The following is an 18871-nucleotide window of genomic DNA, read 5'->3' as shown; positions in this document are numbered from 1 at the left end:
TTTGAGGGTTCTGCACAACAAATTGTTTTGATTCTTCCTTGCTTGTCCCACCTTCAAGCACTTCAGTTTCCTCAGATACGTTAGATGAGCAGTAACAACTAATTATCAGCTTTTCATTCTCCTTAAGTTCAAATGTGTGCTATAGAATTCCATGCAGCTTTCTTGTATTTTAATTTCTTTTATTATCATATTCCAGATTTGTCTACTTTTGCTACCTCTCTCTGCTTCATAATAATTAGAAGGGAATTTTGTTTTATTTTCTTTCCAAAAGACCAGATTTAACATGTACTTTTCAACTCATATATCTTTTTTGTATTCTATTTTACTAAATCAACGTTGATCCCTCTTGTTTTGATTCGTTTTTCTTTTATTTTATATCCCTATACTTTAAAAATGGTGATCTTTATAACTTTAGCCATGTCCTACACATTTTGAAATAAAGCATTTTGTTTCCTGGGTTTTAGAAAAAAGTTTGCATTTCTTCTTTAAATGCATTCTTTAATCTGAAAGCACATTTCTTACTTTACAACTGGTCTGGTACCCTTTTAAATTATTTAAGTCTCATTTCATTGCTTAAGGTCAAAGAATGCAAAATCTTTAAGTTTCCTTTATGCCTAAATACATTCTTGATTTTTTGAAAATATTCAATGGATATACTCCTAAAAGTGGGTATTATCTGTTCAAGAGATATAAGGTTTTAGCTATATTTACTAAATAAGTTTTTGATTACTTAATTTTCCTACTTATATCTGTCTACTAGGAATATCTAATATGACAGAAATACATTACAGTCATACATTGTAACTATTTTATCAATTTCTCCTCACATTTTGAATAGATTTTTCCTTTACATATTTATTTGGTTGCCATATTTTTTGTGCAAATAGGTTTGTGCTTATTACTTTCTTTACAAATTACCCTTTTTTCATTTTATAATGTTCCTTTTTATCTTGTTAAATGCTTTTAATTAACTGTAAATCTCACTTTCTTGTTCATATTTGCTTAATATCTCTTTCCTTACCTTCTTATTTTCAACTTTTATCACTTGATTAAGGTGCTTTAATTATAAATGGCCTGTAGCTAGTTTTTGTTTTTATTCCAATTTGTAAGTCTGTCTTTTGATGAGAAAATTCAGTCCATTCATATTCAAGATGAGAAATATTTGATTTTATTTCTTCCATCTTTATTATTTTTAAATATTTATTATTTGTTTTACATTTGTTTTCTTTCTTTCTTATTTTTTTTCTGGCTTTGTAAAACTGCTATTTGTTCCTTTATTTTCCTTTGTGAATACTGAATTCTCACCATATTTTTGTATCTATTAATGGTTATCTTCTGAGAAAAACAAAAGCTGAAAAAAATAAGCTTTGCTATATAGAGCTGTAAGACTACTTATTTGGCTTACAACTGTTGAGAAAGTTGATGCATCAGCCAGGTGCCATGGCTCACGCCGGTAATCCCAGCACTTCGGGAGGCTGAAGTGAGATCATCTGAGGTCAGGAGTTTGAGACCAGCGTGGTCAACATGGTGAAACCCCCTCTCTACTAAAAACACAAAAATTATCCAGGGACGGTGGTGCATGCCTGTAATCCCAACTACTCAGAGGCTAAGGCAGGAGAATCACTTGAACCTGGGAGGCGGAGGTTGCAGTGAGATGAGATTGCACCACTGCACTCCAGCCAGGGTGACAGAGCAAGACTCCATTAAAAAAAAAAAAAATGGGAAAGAGAATGAGCGAGAAAAAGAAAGTTTACACATCGAAAGTATCTTCTATATCCCTGGACATGAATATACTCAAATAGAAGAAAGTTTTCTTCTAAGAAAGCCTAGGGTTTGCCAGATACAGGCCTCATACACTGTTACAGGTTTTATGTATAGCAGCTGCACTCTCCTGAAGCCCTAGTACTTATAATTGCCTCTTCCTTTCTAAACAGGACCAGAACAAGTTTACTAGCACAAGTTTTAACTAAATTTTGCACAAGAATCTTGGGGATACAGAACTCCTATTTCCTTCTCATAATCAGATACATACTTCTCTACCATTGCCTGTAAACAAGGTATTAACTATTTCCCTCACTAAAACCCATGGTTTTCACCTCAAGATAATTATTTTTACCTTACTAGTTTTTGAACACCAGATGAGACTACCATAATAATTTCACTTCTCTCCACTCTCTTCCTCCCACAAAACCTTCAAAATTCTTTTATTCTGACCTGCATTTAATCTCATTCCTCAGTTTTCCTGACTATTCAATGTTTTTAGTTCTAGGTTAATAGAATTTTCCTTATATTATGCCCCCTTCTTTATCAAGAGTTCAAATTTAGCACTTTGGTTAGACATTCCTAGTCTATTGCTATACATTTATTAGGTTGGTGCAAAGGAATTGAGGTTTTTGCCATTGTGGTAAAAACCACAATTATTTTTGCACCAACCTCATAATCATGTGTAAATATACAGTCAGGATAAACCCCATGAAAGGATGCAGAATTTTATCAAATGCTATTTCAGCATCAATTGAAATGATCATATGTCATATGTTTTTTGTCCTTCATTCTGTTGATATGATGAATCACACTGATTGATTTATGAATGTTGAACCATCCTGGTAACCCTGGGATAAATCTCATTGGTCATGATGAATGATTTTTTAAATGTTGTTGAATTCAGTTTAGCAGTATTTTGTTGAGGATTTTTGCACTGATATTCAACAGATGCTAGCCTGTAGTTTTATTTCCTTCCTTCCTTCCTTCCTTCCCTCTCTCCCCTCCCCTTCCCCTCCCCCATCCCTCCTCTCCCCCTTCCCCTCCCCCTCCCCTCCCCATCCCTCCTCTCCCCCTTCCCATCCCCTCCCCATCCCTCCTCTCCCCCTTCCCCTCCCCCTCCCCATCCCTTCCCTCCCCCTTCCCCTTCCCTCCTTCTCCTGTCCCTTCCCTCCCCTCCCCCTTCTCTTCCCTCCCCCTTCCCTTCCCTTCCCTTTTCCTTCCCTTCCCTCTCCCTTCCTTTCCCTTCCCTCTCCCTTCCCTTCCTTTCTTTATTTTTGATGTGTCTTTGTTTGGTTTCGGTATCAGGGTAACAATGACCTTGTAGAATGAATTTGGAAGTATTCCTTCTTCTGTTTTTCGGAATAGTTTCAGTAGACTTGGTATTAGTTCTTCTTTAAATGTTTGGTAGAATTCAGCAGTGAAGCCATCGGATCCTGGGCTTTTCTTCACTGGGAGAACTTTTATTATGGTTTCAATCTTGTTACTTGTTTTTGGTCTGTTCAGATACTGGATTTCTTCACAGTTCAATCTTGGGAGCTTGTATGTGTCTAGGAAATCTTCCATTTCCTCTAGATTATCCAACTTACTGGCATACAGTTGCTTATAGTAGCCACTAATGATCCTTTGAATTTCTGCAGTATCAGTTATAGTATCTCCTTTTTCATCTCTGATTTCATTTCTGCTCTGATTTTTATTTCTTCTACTAATTTTGGGTTTGGTTTGTTCTTGCTTTTCTAGTTAAGATACATCATTAAGTTATTTATTATTTATTTGAAGTTTTTCTTCTTTTTTGATGTAGGCTCTTAAAGCTATAAACCTCCCCTTGAGTACTGCTTTTGTTATATCCCATAGGTTTTAGTATGTTGTGTTTCCATCATCATATGTTTCAAGAAATTTTTCAATGTCCTTCTTAATTTCTTCATTGACCCACTGGTCATTCAGGAGCATATTGTTTAATTTCCATATGTTTATATTGTTTGAAAATTCCTCGTTTTAGATTTCTAGTTTTATTCCACTCTGGTCAGAGAAGATGCTTGGTATTATTTTTTTCAATGTTTTAAGACTTGTTTTGTGACCTAACATATGCTCTATCCTTAAGAATGATCCATGTGCTGATAAAAAGAATGTGTATTCTGCAGCTCTTGGATGACATTTTCTGTATATATCTATTAGATCCATTTGGTGCATAGTACAAATTAAGTCCAATGCTTCTTTGTTGGTATTCTGTCTGGAAGATCTGTCCAATGCTGAAAGTGGAGTGTTGAAATCTCCAGCTATTATTGTATTGAGGTCTACCTTTGTCTTTAGCTCTAGTAGCATTTGCTTTATATATCTGGGTGCTCCAGTGTTGAGTGCATATATATTTAAAGTCATTATATCCTCTTGCTGAATTGACTCTTTATCATTAAATAATGACCTTGTCTCTTCCTACACTTTTTGTCTTTTATAAGTGTAGGAAGAGACAGACATTTTGTCTGATGTAAGTATAGCAACACCTGCTCTTTTTTGGTTTCTACCAGCATGGAATGTCTTTTTCCATCCCTTTTTTTTTTTTTTTTTCAGTCTATGTCTATCATTATAGGTGAAGTGTGCTTCTTGTAGGCACCAGATCGTTGGGTCTTGATTTTTTATCCATGCAGTAATTCTATGTCTTTTGACTGGAGAGTTTAGTCCATTTACATTCAACGTTATTATTGATAAGTAAGGACTCACTCCTGCCATTTTGTTATTTGTTTTCTGGTTGTTTCATGTTCTTCTCTTCCTTCCATCCTTTCTTCCTGTTTTCCTTTTAATGCAGGTGGTTTTCTCTAGTGGTATGATTTAATTTCTTGTTTTTTATATTTTGTGTATCCACTTTACGTTTTTAGATTAGAGGTTACAATGAAGCTTGCAAATACTATCTTATTAATATAATCCATTATTTTAAACTGATGACAACACTGATTGCATACACAATCAAGCAAAAAGGAAACTAATAAAAGTTCTACCCTGCTTTTTCACTTTTTGTTGTTTCTACTTATATCATATTGTACTGTCCATGTCTTGAAAAGTTGTTGTAGTTATGTTTAATCAGTTCACGTTTTAGTCTTTCTATTCAAGACATGAGTACTTCATACACCACAATTCTAGTGTTACAATATTCTGCTTTTCTGTGTACATACTACTACCAGTGAATTTTGTGCCTTTGAATGATTTCTTCCTGCTTACTACCATCCTTTTCTTTCAGATTGAAGAGCTCCTTTTAGCATTTCTTACAAGAAAGACAGGTCTGTTGCTGACAAAATCCCTCCCTCAGCTTTTGTTTGTCTGGGAAAGTCTTTATTTCTCCTTCATATTTGAAGGATATTTTCACTGGATATACTATTCTAGGGTAAAAGTTGTTTTCCTTTGGCACTTTGTGTCACGCCACTCTCCCCTGGCCTGTAAAGTTTCCACTGAAAAGTCTGCTGCCACATGTATCAGACTTCAATTGCATGTTGCTTCTTTTCTCTTGCCGCTTTTAGGATCCTTTCCCATCCTTGACCTTTGGGAGTCTGATTATTAAATGTCTCGAGGCTTCTTTGGGTTAAATCTGCTTGAAGTTCTATAACCTTCTTGTACTTCAATGCTGACATCTTTCTCTAGGTTTGGGAGTTCTGTGATATTATTTCTCTGAATAAACTTTCCATCCCTACCCCTTTCTCTACTTCCTCTGTAACACCAATATCTCTTAGATTTGTCCTTTTGAGACTATTTTCTAGATCTTATAGCTGTGCTTCATTCTTTTATATTCTTTTTTCTTTTGTCTCCTCTGACTGTGTATTTTCAAAGAACCTGTCTTCAAGCTCACTAATTCTTCTTCTTGATCAATTCTGCCACTAAGAGACTCTGATGCAATCTTCAGTATATCAATTGCATTTTTCAACTCTAGAATTTCTGCTTGATTCTTTTTTACTATTTCAATCTCTGTTAAATTTATCAGATAGAATTCTAAATTCCTTCTCTGTGTTATCTTGAATTTCTTTGAGTTTTCTCAAGACAGCTATTTTGAATTCTCTGTCTGAAGGGTCACGTATCTCTCTGTTTCTCTAGTATTGGCCCCTGATGCCTTATGTAGTTTGTTTGGTGAGGTCATATTTTCCTGGATGGTCTTGATGCTTACAGATGTTCATCAGTCTCTGGGCATTGAAGTTAGGTATTTATTGTAGTCTTCACAGTCTGGGCTTGTTTGTGCTTAACGTATTTGGGAAGGCTTTCCAGGTTATTCAAAGGGACTTGGGCCTCAAGCCCAGTAATGATGTGGTTCTTGCAGACTGGTAGAGGTACTGCCTTGGTGGGCTTGGATAAATCTGGGAGAACTCTCTAGATTACCAGGCAGAGACTCTTGTTCTCTTCCTTTGTTCTCTTGTTCTCTTCCCAATCCCTGTGCTCTCCCTCCCCCTAGTGCAGAGATTCTCCATGCCACACTGCTGCTGCCAGGGGATGAGAGAGCAGTGACACTGGCAATTCAAGACTGTCTTTCCTACCCTCTTCAGTGCCTCTTTCAGCAATATGAAGTTAAAACCAGGTACTGTGAGTGCCCACCTGATTTTTGGTTATGATGGTGCTTTTTTGTGTGTAATTAGTTGCTAAAATTTCGTGTTCTTGCAGGGGTGACAATCATTGCAGCCCTCTATTTGGCCATCTTGCTCCACTCTTCAAGATTTGTGTTTAAAAACTAAGATCTACCATATAAAGGAATGAAGTACTATATTCGAAAACATACACAAACCTTGAAAACATGCTAAGTGAAAGATGCCAGAAACAAAAGGCTACATATTGTCCAGAAAAGGCAAATCCACAAAGATAAAAAAAAGTAGATTAGTAGTGGCCAGGGTATAGAGTGAAGGGAGACTGGGCAGTCTCAGTTATGGATTTTTTTTAAGGGGTGATGAAAAGGTCCTGCAATTACATACTGGTGATTGCACAACTTATAAGTGATCAAAAACCAATGATACACTTCAAAAGAGTAAATTTTATAGTATAAAATAATATCTCAATTAAAAAAACAAAATCTGTGCACAAAGTGTGCTCAATGGTATTGTTTCTAACTCCTCTCAAAGGACAGCTCTGGGAAACAGATGTTTGTATATTCATTTCATGTATGACACATGAACATGCATATATACTCACCCAACATCTAGCTGTTGATATATAAAACTCACACTGCTATCTCCAATTCCAATCTAATACCACGAGGCTCATTCTATCCTTTCCCCTATTCAGATTTGTAATTCCCTCCTATAACAGCAAGAAATCTTAGAATCTCAGAATTGGAATCCAGACAGTTCAGCTCTCCTAACCATTACCCTTTAGGCTGACTATTTATTTTAACAAAACTACAACTTACTGAATAAAATTCAGCAAACATCTCTTAATTGATACTCACAGTGATACTGTCCAGGAGTTTGGCCATATGTTTAATAATTTCACCATGTTGTGCAGGTTGCATTTGCAGTAATTTCTTTATAACAACCACACTTTCAGCAACAACTATTTCTGAAAAAGACAGAAATTATTCATACTAAATATGTATAATTCAATTCAAATGCAATATGCTTGGTAAAATGTAAACTTAAATTAGAAAAACATTCTATTTAATACAAGCTTTAAAAGACTATGTGAAAGCATAACCGTGAGTGCGCTTCCAAATTTGAGGTGTGAACAACTGTCTTAACTAGAAGAGTTAACTTTAATTTCTAACCTCTGTTGCTGTCTCCTAGCTTCTGTAGTTCCTTTCTTATCTCTGCATCTTTAGATTAAGAAAGCAAAAGACGTTGGATTATGCTGCTCACCATAGTGTTCTATGTCTTTGGCTTTTAACCAGAGTCCTCAAATATTGCTCTTTGATTCCTATAAATTATATAGTGGAAATCAATTATCTACAATCTAAACAACATTTTCCCTATTCTGTAGAAAACAGCAAACTAAAAAAAAAATTTTCCTTAAGTGAAATGTCCAGAAAAGTGAGTAGTAAAGATGAGTGGTAGTAGTGAAGAAGTCACTGTAGAAATAGCATGGAGTGCAAAGCCAGAAAGAATGGGATTGTGAGAGTGAGATGGATTTTCTCTATTTGTTCTATAAAGTCCACTCTGCCTTTCTCTCCCCAGCACTGTGCCCTAAGAGGCCCACCTGTAGTCTGCCTCAACCAGACTCCCTTGGTCCTGGCTTATAGCTGTGTTTAGTCAATAGAAAGCTTCAGCAGGAGATGGTGGGGCGGGGGGGGGGTGGTGGATATTTGTTATCCTGGATCCCTACTCTGTCAGCCTCCTCTCCCTGGTATCACATGCAATCCCCTACTGAAGGTACTGCGAGTGGCTCACTCCTGCAGGGTCTGGTAACTGCTCCTGCTCCTCACACCCCTTCCCTTCAATCTGAGGCATGGTAAAGGCCTCCCACTGTTGATAGCCTGTTAGCTCCAGGGTGTTACATCGTATCTTGTTGGTTTCCCTTAATCCTGACCACAGTTTACAAATAGTTCATTCACTTAATTCGCTTCAATCATCCCTTTTAAGTGTGCCATCTGTTTCTTGCCAGAGCCTTAACTAATACAGTAACTACTACTGGAGGTGGATAGGAAGTAGATCCTCAAACTGGGATTACGGGATTTAGTTATCATACTAAACTGGCCAATCACTGGTCCAGTCTCTTTTTGGTGGTACTGGTAAAGAAATGTAACATAACTCACCTGAGAACCTGACCTTATGAAATGAATCTTATATAATGTGTTATTAATGCTAATGATGCCAAAGAAATAAATCAACATTGCCTTTACTTATTATTTTGATATTTTTATTAATAGGGCTTCATGGCTATTAGGAATTCCCCTGGCATACACTACAAAGGTTTATTTTAATATTATATTAGAAATACCATAATTTGTGTCCTATTACTCTTTTTTTTAGAGACAGAGTCTTGTTCTGTGGCCCAGGCTGGAGTACCATGGTGCAATCTCAGCTCACTGCAACCTCCACCTCCCAGATTCAAGCAGTTCTCCTGCCACAGCCTCCTGAGTAGCTGGGATTTACAGGCGTGCACGACCACGCCTGGCTAATTTTTGTATTTTTAGTAGAGACGGGGTTTGACCATATTGGTCAGGCTGGTCTCAAACTCCTAACCTCATGATCCACCCGCCTTGGCCTCCCAAAGTGCTGGGATTACCAGCGTGAGCCACCATGCCCGGCCTACTCTTTTTCACTGAAATGTATTTTTTATAAAGCTCCGTTTAAGAACATAAACAAAATTCATCATTCTAATCATTAGTAAATATATGTATTTCAAACTGTTTACCTGCTTATCCATAAGAATAAGAAATTAACTAATATTGACTGGGCACAGTGGCTCAGCACTTTCGGAGGCCGAGGCAGGAGGATGGCTTGATCCCAGGAGTTCGAGACCAGCCTGGGCAACATGGAAAACCCCAGGTCTACAAAAAATCCAAAAATTAGCCAGGAGTTGTGGCACGTGCCTATAGTACCAGCTATTCAGGAGGCTGAAGCAGGAGAATCACCTGGGCCCAGGAAGGTTGAGGCTTCAGTGAGCCGTGATCACAACACTGTACTCCAGCCTGGGTGACAGAGTGAGAAAAGAAAAAACAAAAAAAAACCTAGTATGATTTAACTAAAAGCTAACTAATATTAATGCTTCAGTTTACAAAACAACATCACATTTCATTTCCTTCTCACAATAACGTAAGGTAGGTACCTTATTATTATTATTTTAAAGATGAAGAAAGGGAGATGCACTGGAATTGTATAACTTTACCCAGAATTCAAACTCAGAACTAGGATGTACATTCTATCTATATACGTTCTATGTTATGATAGGCAGGCATTACTTCTTTTTTTTTTTTTTTTTTTTTTGAGATGTTTTGCTCTTGTCGCTGAGGCTGGAGTGCAGTGGCGCAATCTCGGCTCACTGCAACCTCCACTTCCGGGGTTCAAGCGATTCTCCTGCCTCAGCCTCCCAAGCAGCTGGGATTACAGGTGCCCGCCACCACGCCCAGCTAATTTTTTGTATTTTTAGTAGAGATGGGGTTTCGCCATGTTGGGCAGGCTGGTCTTGAACTCCTGACCTCAGGTGATCCACCCGCCTTGGCCTCCCAAATGCTGGGACTACAGGTGTGAGCCACCGCGCCTGCCCATAGGCAAGTATTACTTCTATAAAGACTACCTCTTGGTGCTATGAGGAAAGCAAAGGTAAATCAGAATGAGATTCTGCCCTCATCAAACTTACACTCTAGCAGAAAAATAAATGGTTATGTGATTACTATGCAAAGCAAAATTTGGTAAGTGTGGTTTTAAAGAATGCATAGTATAACAAATTTATATTTTTAAAATACTTTATTGCAAAACTAGCCTAAGTAAGAAAAAAATGTTGCATAATTTAATTATCTACAAGCAGACGCAGGATTGGCTACAGTTGAAATATGTGTTTGGCATCATTTATCTTTAGGAACTACATTAGTTTCCTATTGTTGCTGTCACAGATTACTAAAAACATAGTGGCTTAAAACAATGCAAATTTATCATTGTACAGTTCTAAAGTCAGAAGTCTAACATAGGTCTTATGGGACTAACATCAAGCTCTCAACAGGGCTGTGTTCCCTCTGGAAGTTCTAGGGGAAATCTTTTCCTTCCCCCTCCCAACTTCTCAAGCATGCCCACATTCCTCGGTTCAAAGACCTCTTCCAACAATCACATCACCCTGACCTTCTGACATCTTCTGACTGACCTGCGTCTCTCTTTCCCTTATAAAGACCCACATGATAACATTAGGTCTAACCACATAATCTCCCCATCTATAGAAACTTGACTTAATCAATCTGCGAAGTCTCTTTTTCCACATAAGGTAACATATTCACAGGTTCTGGGCATCTTTGGAACGCAATAATTCTGCCTACCACAGGTGCCTTCTCATTCCCCTCAGGTAATTCCACTCTACTTCTCCTTTATGCTACCTCTTGGTTTCCAAAGACCTCAGCACTTTGGTGCTACTCTATCAGAAGCACAAAATGATCCTATGTTCTAGATATTTCCTACCTTCCTCCTTGTCGTCAACAAAACTTAATGGACCTAACTTTAAAAAGTACAGTCTACTATCATACTCATTTTACAAATGAAGAATCTGGTGCACAGGTAGACTGGGTAATTTACTCAGGATAGCTGTAACATTCTACATAGGTGGTATAGTCCTACATGTAAGCAAATAGCTGGCAAGAGAGTAAGTGCTCACTATATGGGAAGACTATAATATATTTGTCTTATATTACTATCTCCCTCCAATAGACTATTAGCTCTATAAAGATAGGAACCTTTTATAAGTTAAATAAATATCCTATTAATATATTCAACATTTATTAAACATCTCAACTGATTTAAGTCTTCAATAAATGCTTACTGAATTTTTTAAAACTAAACAAAACAAAGTATTCTGCCCCAATCCTTTTAGTTTAGAGTAGATGGCAATAAGGTTATTCAAAAAAGTAAATTTCGCTAATGTTACCTAAAATAAATTACCTAAGTCAACTGAAATGTAGATGTCTCTTACTAAAGGTCTATAAGAAATTGGCTTATCAAATTAATCTTAGAGAGTAACAATAGGCTGTTTTAGGGCAAGCTTCAAGTCTGCTTAGAAAGGCTCTTAACAACACACACACAAAACTAGAGGTCCAAGAGAAATATATTAAACATATTTAAAAACAATTGAGCCCAAACGTCCCTGAGGTTTAAAGATTCATTATTTGAAGAGATGATGAGGTATTCATTTCAATATAAAATCAAATAATTACAGATTCCTAGAGCCTTAAAAGATCTTACAGATTTTAAAGAAACTGAGTCTTCATTCACAGTATTTATTCCTAAAAGTAGATCTTTTAATACAAAGAGGAAGGGGCTCTATTGTCAGGGTGGCTATGTTAAAGTTAAAAATACTATGACTTTCTTTTATGTTACTAATTTTGATATAAATATTCTCCTTATTTGTTTTACCTCTCACTTTTACTGAGCCAGACTTCCAAACTACAAAAAATAGTGTAGCATATGTGATACAGACATAATTAATCAGGTATTATGGGCTAATGATGATTATGCAAATATAATCTGACAATACAATTTAAGTTTGTTAATATTCACACTGCAGGAAAAAAAAAACATGATTAAGAGTTGTATCAAAAAACAAAAGCCTAACCATTAAAATATCAAAATTTAAAGTAGTTAAACTAAATCCTTCTACTTTTAGAGAGGAAGTATATATTAGTCTTTCATTTTCTAATTGTAAAACAATCTAGTCTTCCCTTAAAAGTGATGTAGGGGTAGAATATTTATCTTTTAAAGTCAATAAAAATATTTTTTGAGAAATTAGATCTGAAGCAGAAATAACTGCTTTAAAATCCAAAGCTTGAAATATTCCATCAGAAAAAAAGTCAAAAAATAAAATTGAGAAAATTTGAATATATTTTGTATTTGAATGAACTAATCAGTGTTCTAATTTCCTGTGCTTTCTGTATGTAACTAAAATGTAAAAGAACAATTGCCCTGGTAAGCCTTGGTTCATAATCTTTAATGGTACAAAGTTATTTTCCCAAGGTGTGTTATTTATTTGGTTGAATAGAAAGTCATTATTAAAGGCACAGGAAAATTTCTTTAAAACACATTTTTAATGTCACATTTTAAAATGTGACATAGCAACAGAGATAAAAGGATTAGTTATTATTAAAAGTAGAAAGAGATAGAGTGGATGACGTTTATCATCCTGTCTCCACTAGCTACTTTGTAGAGATAAAAAAAATTTTAAACCTATCGTCTTGATAATTTTGGTTGGCATTTATTTGGAGTTTTAATACTACATGTAAAAAAATCTTCAGTCATAGTATCTTGAGTTTACAGGTACAAGTTTAAAATTTTATGCTCACAACAAAAATCAATGTTATCTGGGAATAAATTTTGTTCCAATTTTTTTCATCAGAAATACTCTCAACAATGTTACAGTTTTCTAAAGATATCTACATGTGGGAAAAATAATTAGGGATTATAGGATTCTTGTACTAAAAAGTTATTTTTCAAATTCATCAATTTTGTTGTTTTACCTCATGGGCTGCTATATCATATATGCCCATATCTAGACATGACATAGACATTAGTATATTTTAAATTCCACAAAATAATTTCAATGATTTTACAAAGAAAATTATGCTTTTCTTAAAAAAGTCTCATTTTAATTAAATACATAATTATAATAAAAGTTCTTTAAACAAAATTATTTTAAAGGTAAAGTTGGCTTTTCTTTCTTTCTCTAAATGGTTCCATTTATTTCAAAGCCTTACCCATAGAAATAACTGACGCTTTGCCACAGAACAATATGGGATCTAGCTTACATATTTTACTGGATATTACCTATCCAGTTTTACTGAACACTTAGATATTGTTTGGCTTAAAAACATAAAGCTGCTCCAAGTTGATGGCTTTTAAATCTAGTTAATTTTGAATATAATTAGGAGAATTTCTGAGGAAAAAGAATATTGAAGGTATACAGTTAACATATTTTTTTATCTAGCCACTTCCCCATGTTATAGTCATTTGCCTGCTTTTAGCACCCTCTGCAGGTGAACCAATATTATGCATGACTTACATGCCATTAAAATGCAGTAAAAAGATGGAAAAGATACAATCAAGGTGATTAAATTGTAAAGAAGTAAAACAAATTTTCTTAGATCTGTTGCGGTAAAACAAATACTACCCGCTAGTTAACGGCCTATTTTACTAAAAAAAAAGAACCCAGAATATGCATATTTATGTGCATTTCAAGGATAAAATGCTACTTATTGTGACCATACTACTGATATAACTGGAAAAGCTAAAATGCAAAGTTAGAAAAGGTTACAACTCGGAAATAATACCACGAATATTCAAATTTAAATCACCTGAAAATAAAATGAAACTGTAAACTTACCATCCCTGTTGGACAGCAGACAGACCAAGCCATTGAGGCACGTGTCAGTGACTTCCAAGATGTTGGTTGCACATCTGCCTATAGTCTGAATAGTGGCTGCTGCAAATTGTTTATCCTGGCTTTTCACATAGGTCTAAAAGGTATTATTTCAATTAGTTTACACACTGGTATTATCGAGTTAACCAAAACTCCGATTATATTAAACTTTGTCAATATATAAGAATTCCAGAATACATAAACTTCTCATAAGCACAATATGAGGACCAAGTGATGATGTAGATTAATTTCATTTTGTTTTGATTTTTTTACTTAAAGAATGTGCCTATGGACGAAGCACATTTTCAAGCCAGGCTCATTCACCTGTGGCCATAGTGGCTTGAGACTCCAAAACAGATAGTAGGAGCAGTCACCCAAAGACAGCAATTAGTTTAAGTGCAAGGTTGAAAGAGATGATGAGAGCTCTCTCTTTGGAGGTTTCAGTTCATTTACCAGCAGCATCTGTGAATCTACGAAAAAAAGGGTCACTTTTTCAGAGACACTAAATCTAAAAATTGGGAGAAAAGGAAGAAAGGGACCAGTAGGCTATTTACAAACATTTTAATTTCAAAATCTATCACAATGGTTGTAAAAGAATAATAGTTACAGTGAACAGTATTTCAATAAATACTTCAAATACTCAGTTTACAATAAAATAAAATACCATACTTTTGAAATAGATTTTCTTTAAAAGTATGCTTTAAAAATATACTGTAAAGGGTATATGTGTGTGTGTGTGTGTGTGTATATATATATGTGTGTGTATATATATTGTATATATATAGTATATATATACAATATATATACTATATATATACAATATATATACACACACATATATATATACACACACACACACATATATATACACACAGAGAAATTTAAAAATAAAGAAATAAATCACTGATTTAACAACAGGAAGTTAAAATATCTTTATAAATTTTATAATGGCCCTAGATAATTTCACTTTGGTTAGAACCTTCCTAATTTTTAAATGAGGAAAGCTTCTATTGTTTACAGAAATATACACACTTTGTATCATATACATGAAATTTGAAAGGTCATTTACAATCGAAATTTTTAAGAAAGATTCCCAACCTCAAATAAGAAGTATACAATGTAGACTTAACACTATGAAAAATGCAATACATTTAAGTGGTGTCTAAATGACAAATGGAGGAGAAAACCTAAAGATGTCTAAAAAAATACAAATTTGCTAAAAATGGTACCAACAAGGTGATTAAACGTTGAATAAATAAATTAAATTAATTAAACTCTCCTAGTTCCATGAAGGCAAGACCAATTATATTTAAAAGTGTTCCCAAATAATTTAATTTCCTTAAAGAAAAATATGAACTTATGAGTCTTTAGAAACATTCCCTATTTTACCCAAAAAGTTACTAAAAGCGTAACTATGAGCATAACACAAACATAGACAGAAGGTACAAATTTAGACAGTGATAAAAATGAATACATGCAAAAAATACTTAAAAGTTTGACTGTAAAATGGACCTTATTAAACATCCTGATATTAAATGAAAAGACTAGATGACCAATATTTTGAAACAGGTCTAGTATGTGCCCTCTATACAACCCATTCCATAACATTACCTAAGTCTCCTTTCCTACAATCCCAGGAGACTTGATATAAGCAAAAACTGGACAGTGAGAGGACACCCAAAGAGACTAGATAGGACAACAGGAAAGGAACAAGAAAAATCACAAAGACCAATACTTTAAATAAATAAAATTATAGGAATGAAGTGAAAATCAGATTCAAGCAATGATCTGCAGCTATAAGATTACTGAATAATAACATAAAATACTATATTTTCTAGAACATCTTAATTTTTTAAGAAATTTGTCGAGAAAGATACACAACATAAAAGTGGAGTAATCCAGGTATGAAAATATAAATTATGGACATGCCATATTATTCTACTATTCCTGTAAAAAGTTTAAAAATCACATAGCTAAAAAGAAATCGTGTATACAGTGTCTTATAACCAAGAAGAAATTTAATATTGGCATATAGGAGAACTATGGCAAAAAATACATCTCTAAAAGTTGGAAGCTGATAAAAGAAAAACTCTGTGATTAGTGCATAGTATGTGGTATATTTTTGTTAAGAAAACAGATAATGGAATATAAAAGTCATAATACTGATGTAAAGTTTTCTATTGCTGTGCTCTACAACTAAGGCTTCAGAGATGACCTTTCCATCATAAAGGGTATCATGTCCATGAAGTAATTTTTGAATAATATTTTGGGGGGAAATGCAGCTAGGAAGAGTCTCATAAGGCATAAAAATACAACTAAACAAATCAAAATAAAAAACAGCAATTTAAAAAATCGTAGTGGGGCAATTATGAAACAAATTTTTTTGAGCTATATAGGAGGCTAAGGGGGCAGTGTCAAAAATAGTCATAGGTCAATAAAATGGGAACAACCAGGTAAGAAATGAAACCGTTTTCATGACCACAGAGTATAGAAAGGACTATTAATGCTGGCAGCACAAAAAGATGAAATTCTTACCAGAAATACAATTTCAAACAAAGACAGAGTTATAAACCAAAGTCCTTCAAAGTCTATGAAAATATGAAAGAGAATACTATGTTTTCCTTAAATTATAAATTGTAATTAGTTTATTCTTGCAAATTTATGAATTTCTTAGTTGTCAGTCTTGTCCCAATCACTATTTTATGTACATAATTACATATTTCTAGATAGAAAAAGATGCATATTTAAGACTGAACATATGTTTTAGAAGTTTTTTATAATTAGCACTGTACACAAACCTGAAATTCTCGAAGAAGAGTTGATATGTTGGCTTCATTTGCCAAGTTTGTCAAAATTTCAAGCTATAGTAGAGAAAAGAGAAAGTAAACATTTTAAAACAAAGGTAGCAAGATGAATTTAATAGAGTACAGGCATTTAATTGAAAGTTTATTTCTACTTTTAAAAATCACATTGTCAGCCGGGCGCAGTGGCTCATGCCTGTAATCCCAGCACTTTGGGAAGCCGAGGCGGGTGGATCACCTGAGGCTGGGAGTGCGAGACCAGCCTGACCAACATGGAGAAACCCTGTCTCTACTAAAAATACAAAATTAGCCGGGCATGGTGGTGCATGGTGGTGCATGCCTGTAATTCCAGCTACTCGGGAGGCTGAGGCAGGAGAATTGCTGGAACCCAGGAGGCAGAGGTTGCAGTGAGCAGGAGAATTGCTGGAACCCAGGAGGCAGAGGTTGCAGTGAGCCGAGATCGTGCCATTGCACTCCAGCCTGGGAAACAAGACTGAAACTCTGTCACTCACACACACACACACACACACACACACACACACACACACACACACAAATCATATTGTCGCCAATGTGGTAAGGCATTATACCCTTCAGGTCAACTTAGTCTACCTTCTTATGTCCACAAACAGATATTAGACAATTACTAGTTCTTTGAAAACAATTTGGAAAAGGAGAATTCTACATCTTCACTAATTGTTTGCCCAATACAAACTTACAATTTATATCTAATTAACCTAAACAATTCTGCTAGTTTGGCTTTTTGTCTTTTAGTAAAGTTAGAAAACAATTTGCCCTCCATGTTAATACATCTGTTTCCCAGATACCAATTAATTCTTTTGATTTGTTCTCCTATAGTCTACCATCCCAAATACTCAGACATTTTAATTCTCTCTTCTGGATTTATAGATATAAACAATGTGTAATCTCCAATGGGCTTGTGAAAAAAAATTTTTACTAATAAAAAATATTTAGTCTTAAGAAAATCACAAAAAAATAGAAGAGACAAACAGAAGCAAATCAAGATGTGAACATAAATACATTCATATCAATAAACTACATTAAATAAAGCCAAATACTTAGAGCCAACTGATCTTTGACAAGGCAAACAGAAACACAAAATAGGGAAAGGATACCCTATTCAACAAATGGTGCCAGGATAATTGGCAAGCCACATGTAGTAGAATGAAACTGGATCCTCATCTCTCATCTTACACAAAATTCAACTCAAGATGGATCAAAGACTTAAATCTAAGACCTGAAACCATAAAGATTCTAGAAGATAACATCGGAAAAACCCTTCTAGACGCTGGCTTAGGCAAAGACTTCATGACCCAAACCCAATAACAAATGCAACAAAAACAAAGATAAATAGATGGGACTTAATTAAACTAGAAAGCTTCTGCACAGCATAAGAAATAATCAGCAGAGTTAACAGACAACCCATAGAGTGGGAGAAAATCTTCACAGTCTATACATCTGACAAAGGACTAATATCCAGAATCTACAAAGAACACAAACAAATCAGCAAGAAAAAAACAATCCCACCAAAAAGTGGGCAAAGGATATGAATAGACAATTCTCAAAGATACACAAACGGCCAAGAAGCACATGGAAAAATGCTCAACATCACTACTTATTAGGGAAATGCAAATCAAAACCACAGTGTGAAACCACCTCACTCCACCAAGAATGGTCATAATCAAAAAATCAAAAAATAATAGATGTTAGCATGGATGTGGTGAAAGGGAACACTTTTACACTGTTGGTGGGAACGTAAACTAGTACAACCACTAAAGAAAACAGTGTGGAGATTCCTTAAAAAAGTAAAAGTAGAACTACTGTTTGATCCAGCAATCCCACTACTAGGTATCTACCCAGAGGAAAAGAAGACATTATACAAAAAAGATACTTGCACACACGTTTATAGCAGCACAATTTGCAATTGCAAAAATATGGAACCAGCCCAAATGCCCATCAATCAACATGTGGATAAAGAACATGTTATACACACACACACACACACACACACACACACACACACCATGGAATACTGCTCAGCTATAAAAAAGGAACAAAATAATGGCATTCACAGAAACTAGATAGAATTGGAGACTATTATTCTAAGTGAAGTAACTCAGGAATGGAAAACCAAACATCGTATGTTCTCACTCATAAGTGGGAGCTAAGCTATGAGGATGCACAGGCATAAGAATAATACACTGGACTTTGGGGGCTCGGGGGAAAGGGTGGGGGGTGGTGAGGAATAAAAGACTACACATTGGGTACAGTGTACACTGCTT

The 18871-nt window shown here is 35.1% G+C and overlaps 1 protein-coding gene across 7 annotated transcripts in view; it reads right to left on the bottom strand.

Annotated features, from left to right (window-relative positions):
- AP3B1 (adaptor related protein complex 3 subunit beta 1) overlaps positions 1 to 18871 on the bottom strand; it is a 291912-nt gene that overhangs the window by 142019 nt on the left and 131022 nt on the right. For all 7 annotated transcript variants that reach the window (XM_063811141.1, XM_517689.8, XM_016953105.4 and 4 more), the window contains exons 12-14: positions 16566 to 16628; positions 13732 to 13864; positions 7172 to 7281 (exon numbers count right to left, since the gene is read on the bottom strand). In XM_063811141.1, the coding sequence (XP_063667211.1) occupies positions 7172 to 7281; positions 13732 to 13864; positions 16566 to 16628 (306 nt within the window). The remainder of the gene's footprint in view (positions 1 to 7171; positions 7282 to 13731; positions 13865 to 16565; positions 16629 to 18871) is intronic.

Source organism: Pan troglodytes, chromosome 4 (assembly GCF_028858775.2).
Source record: "Pan troglodytes isolate AG18354 chromosome 4, NHGRI_mPanTro3-v2.0_pri, whole genome shotgun sequence".
Taxonomy (NCBI): domain Eukaryota; kingdom Metazoa; phylum Chordata; class Mammalia; order Primates; family Hominidae; genus Pan; species Pan troglodytes.
This window is presented reverse-complemented; position numbering and strand designations above follow the sequence as displayed.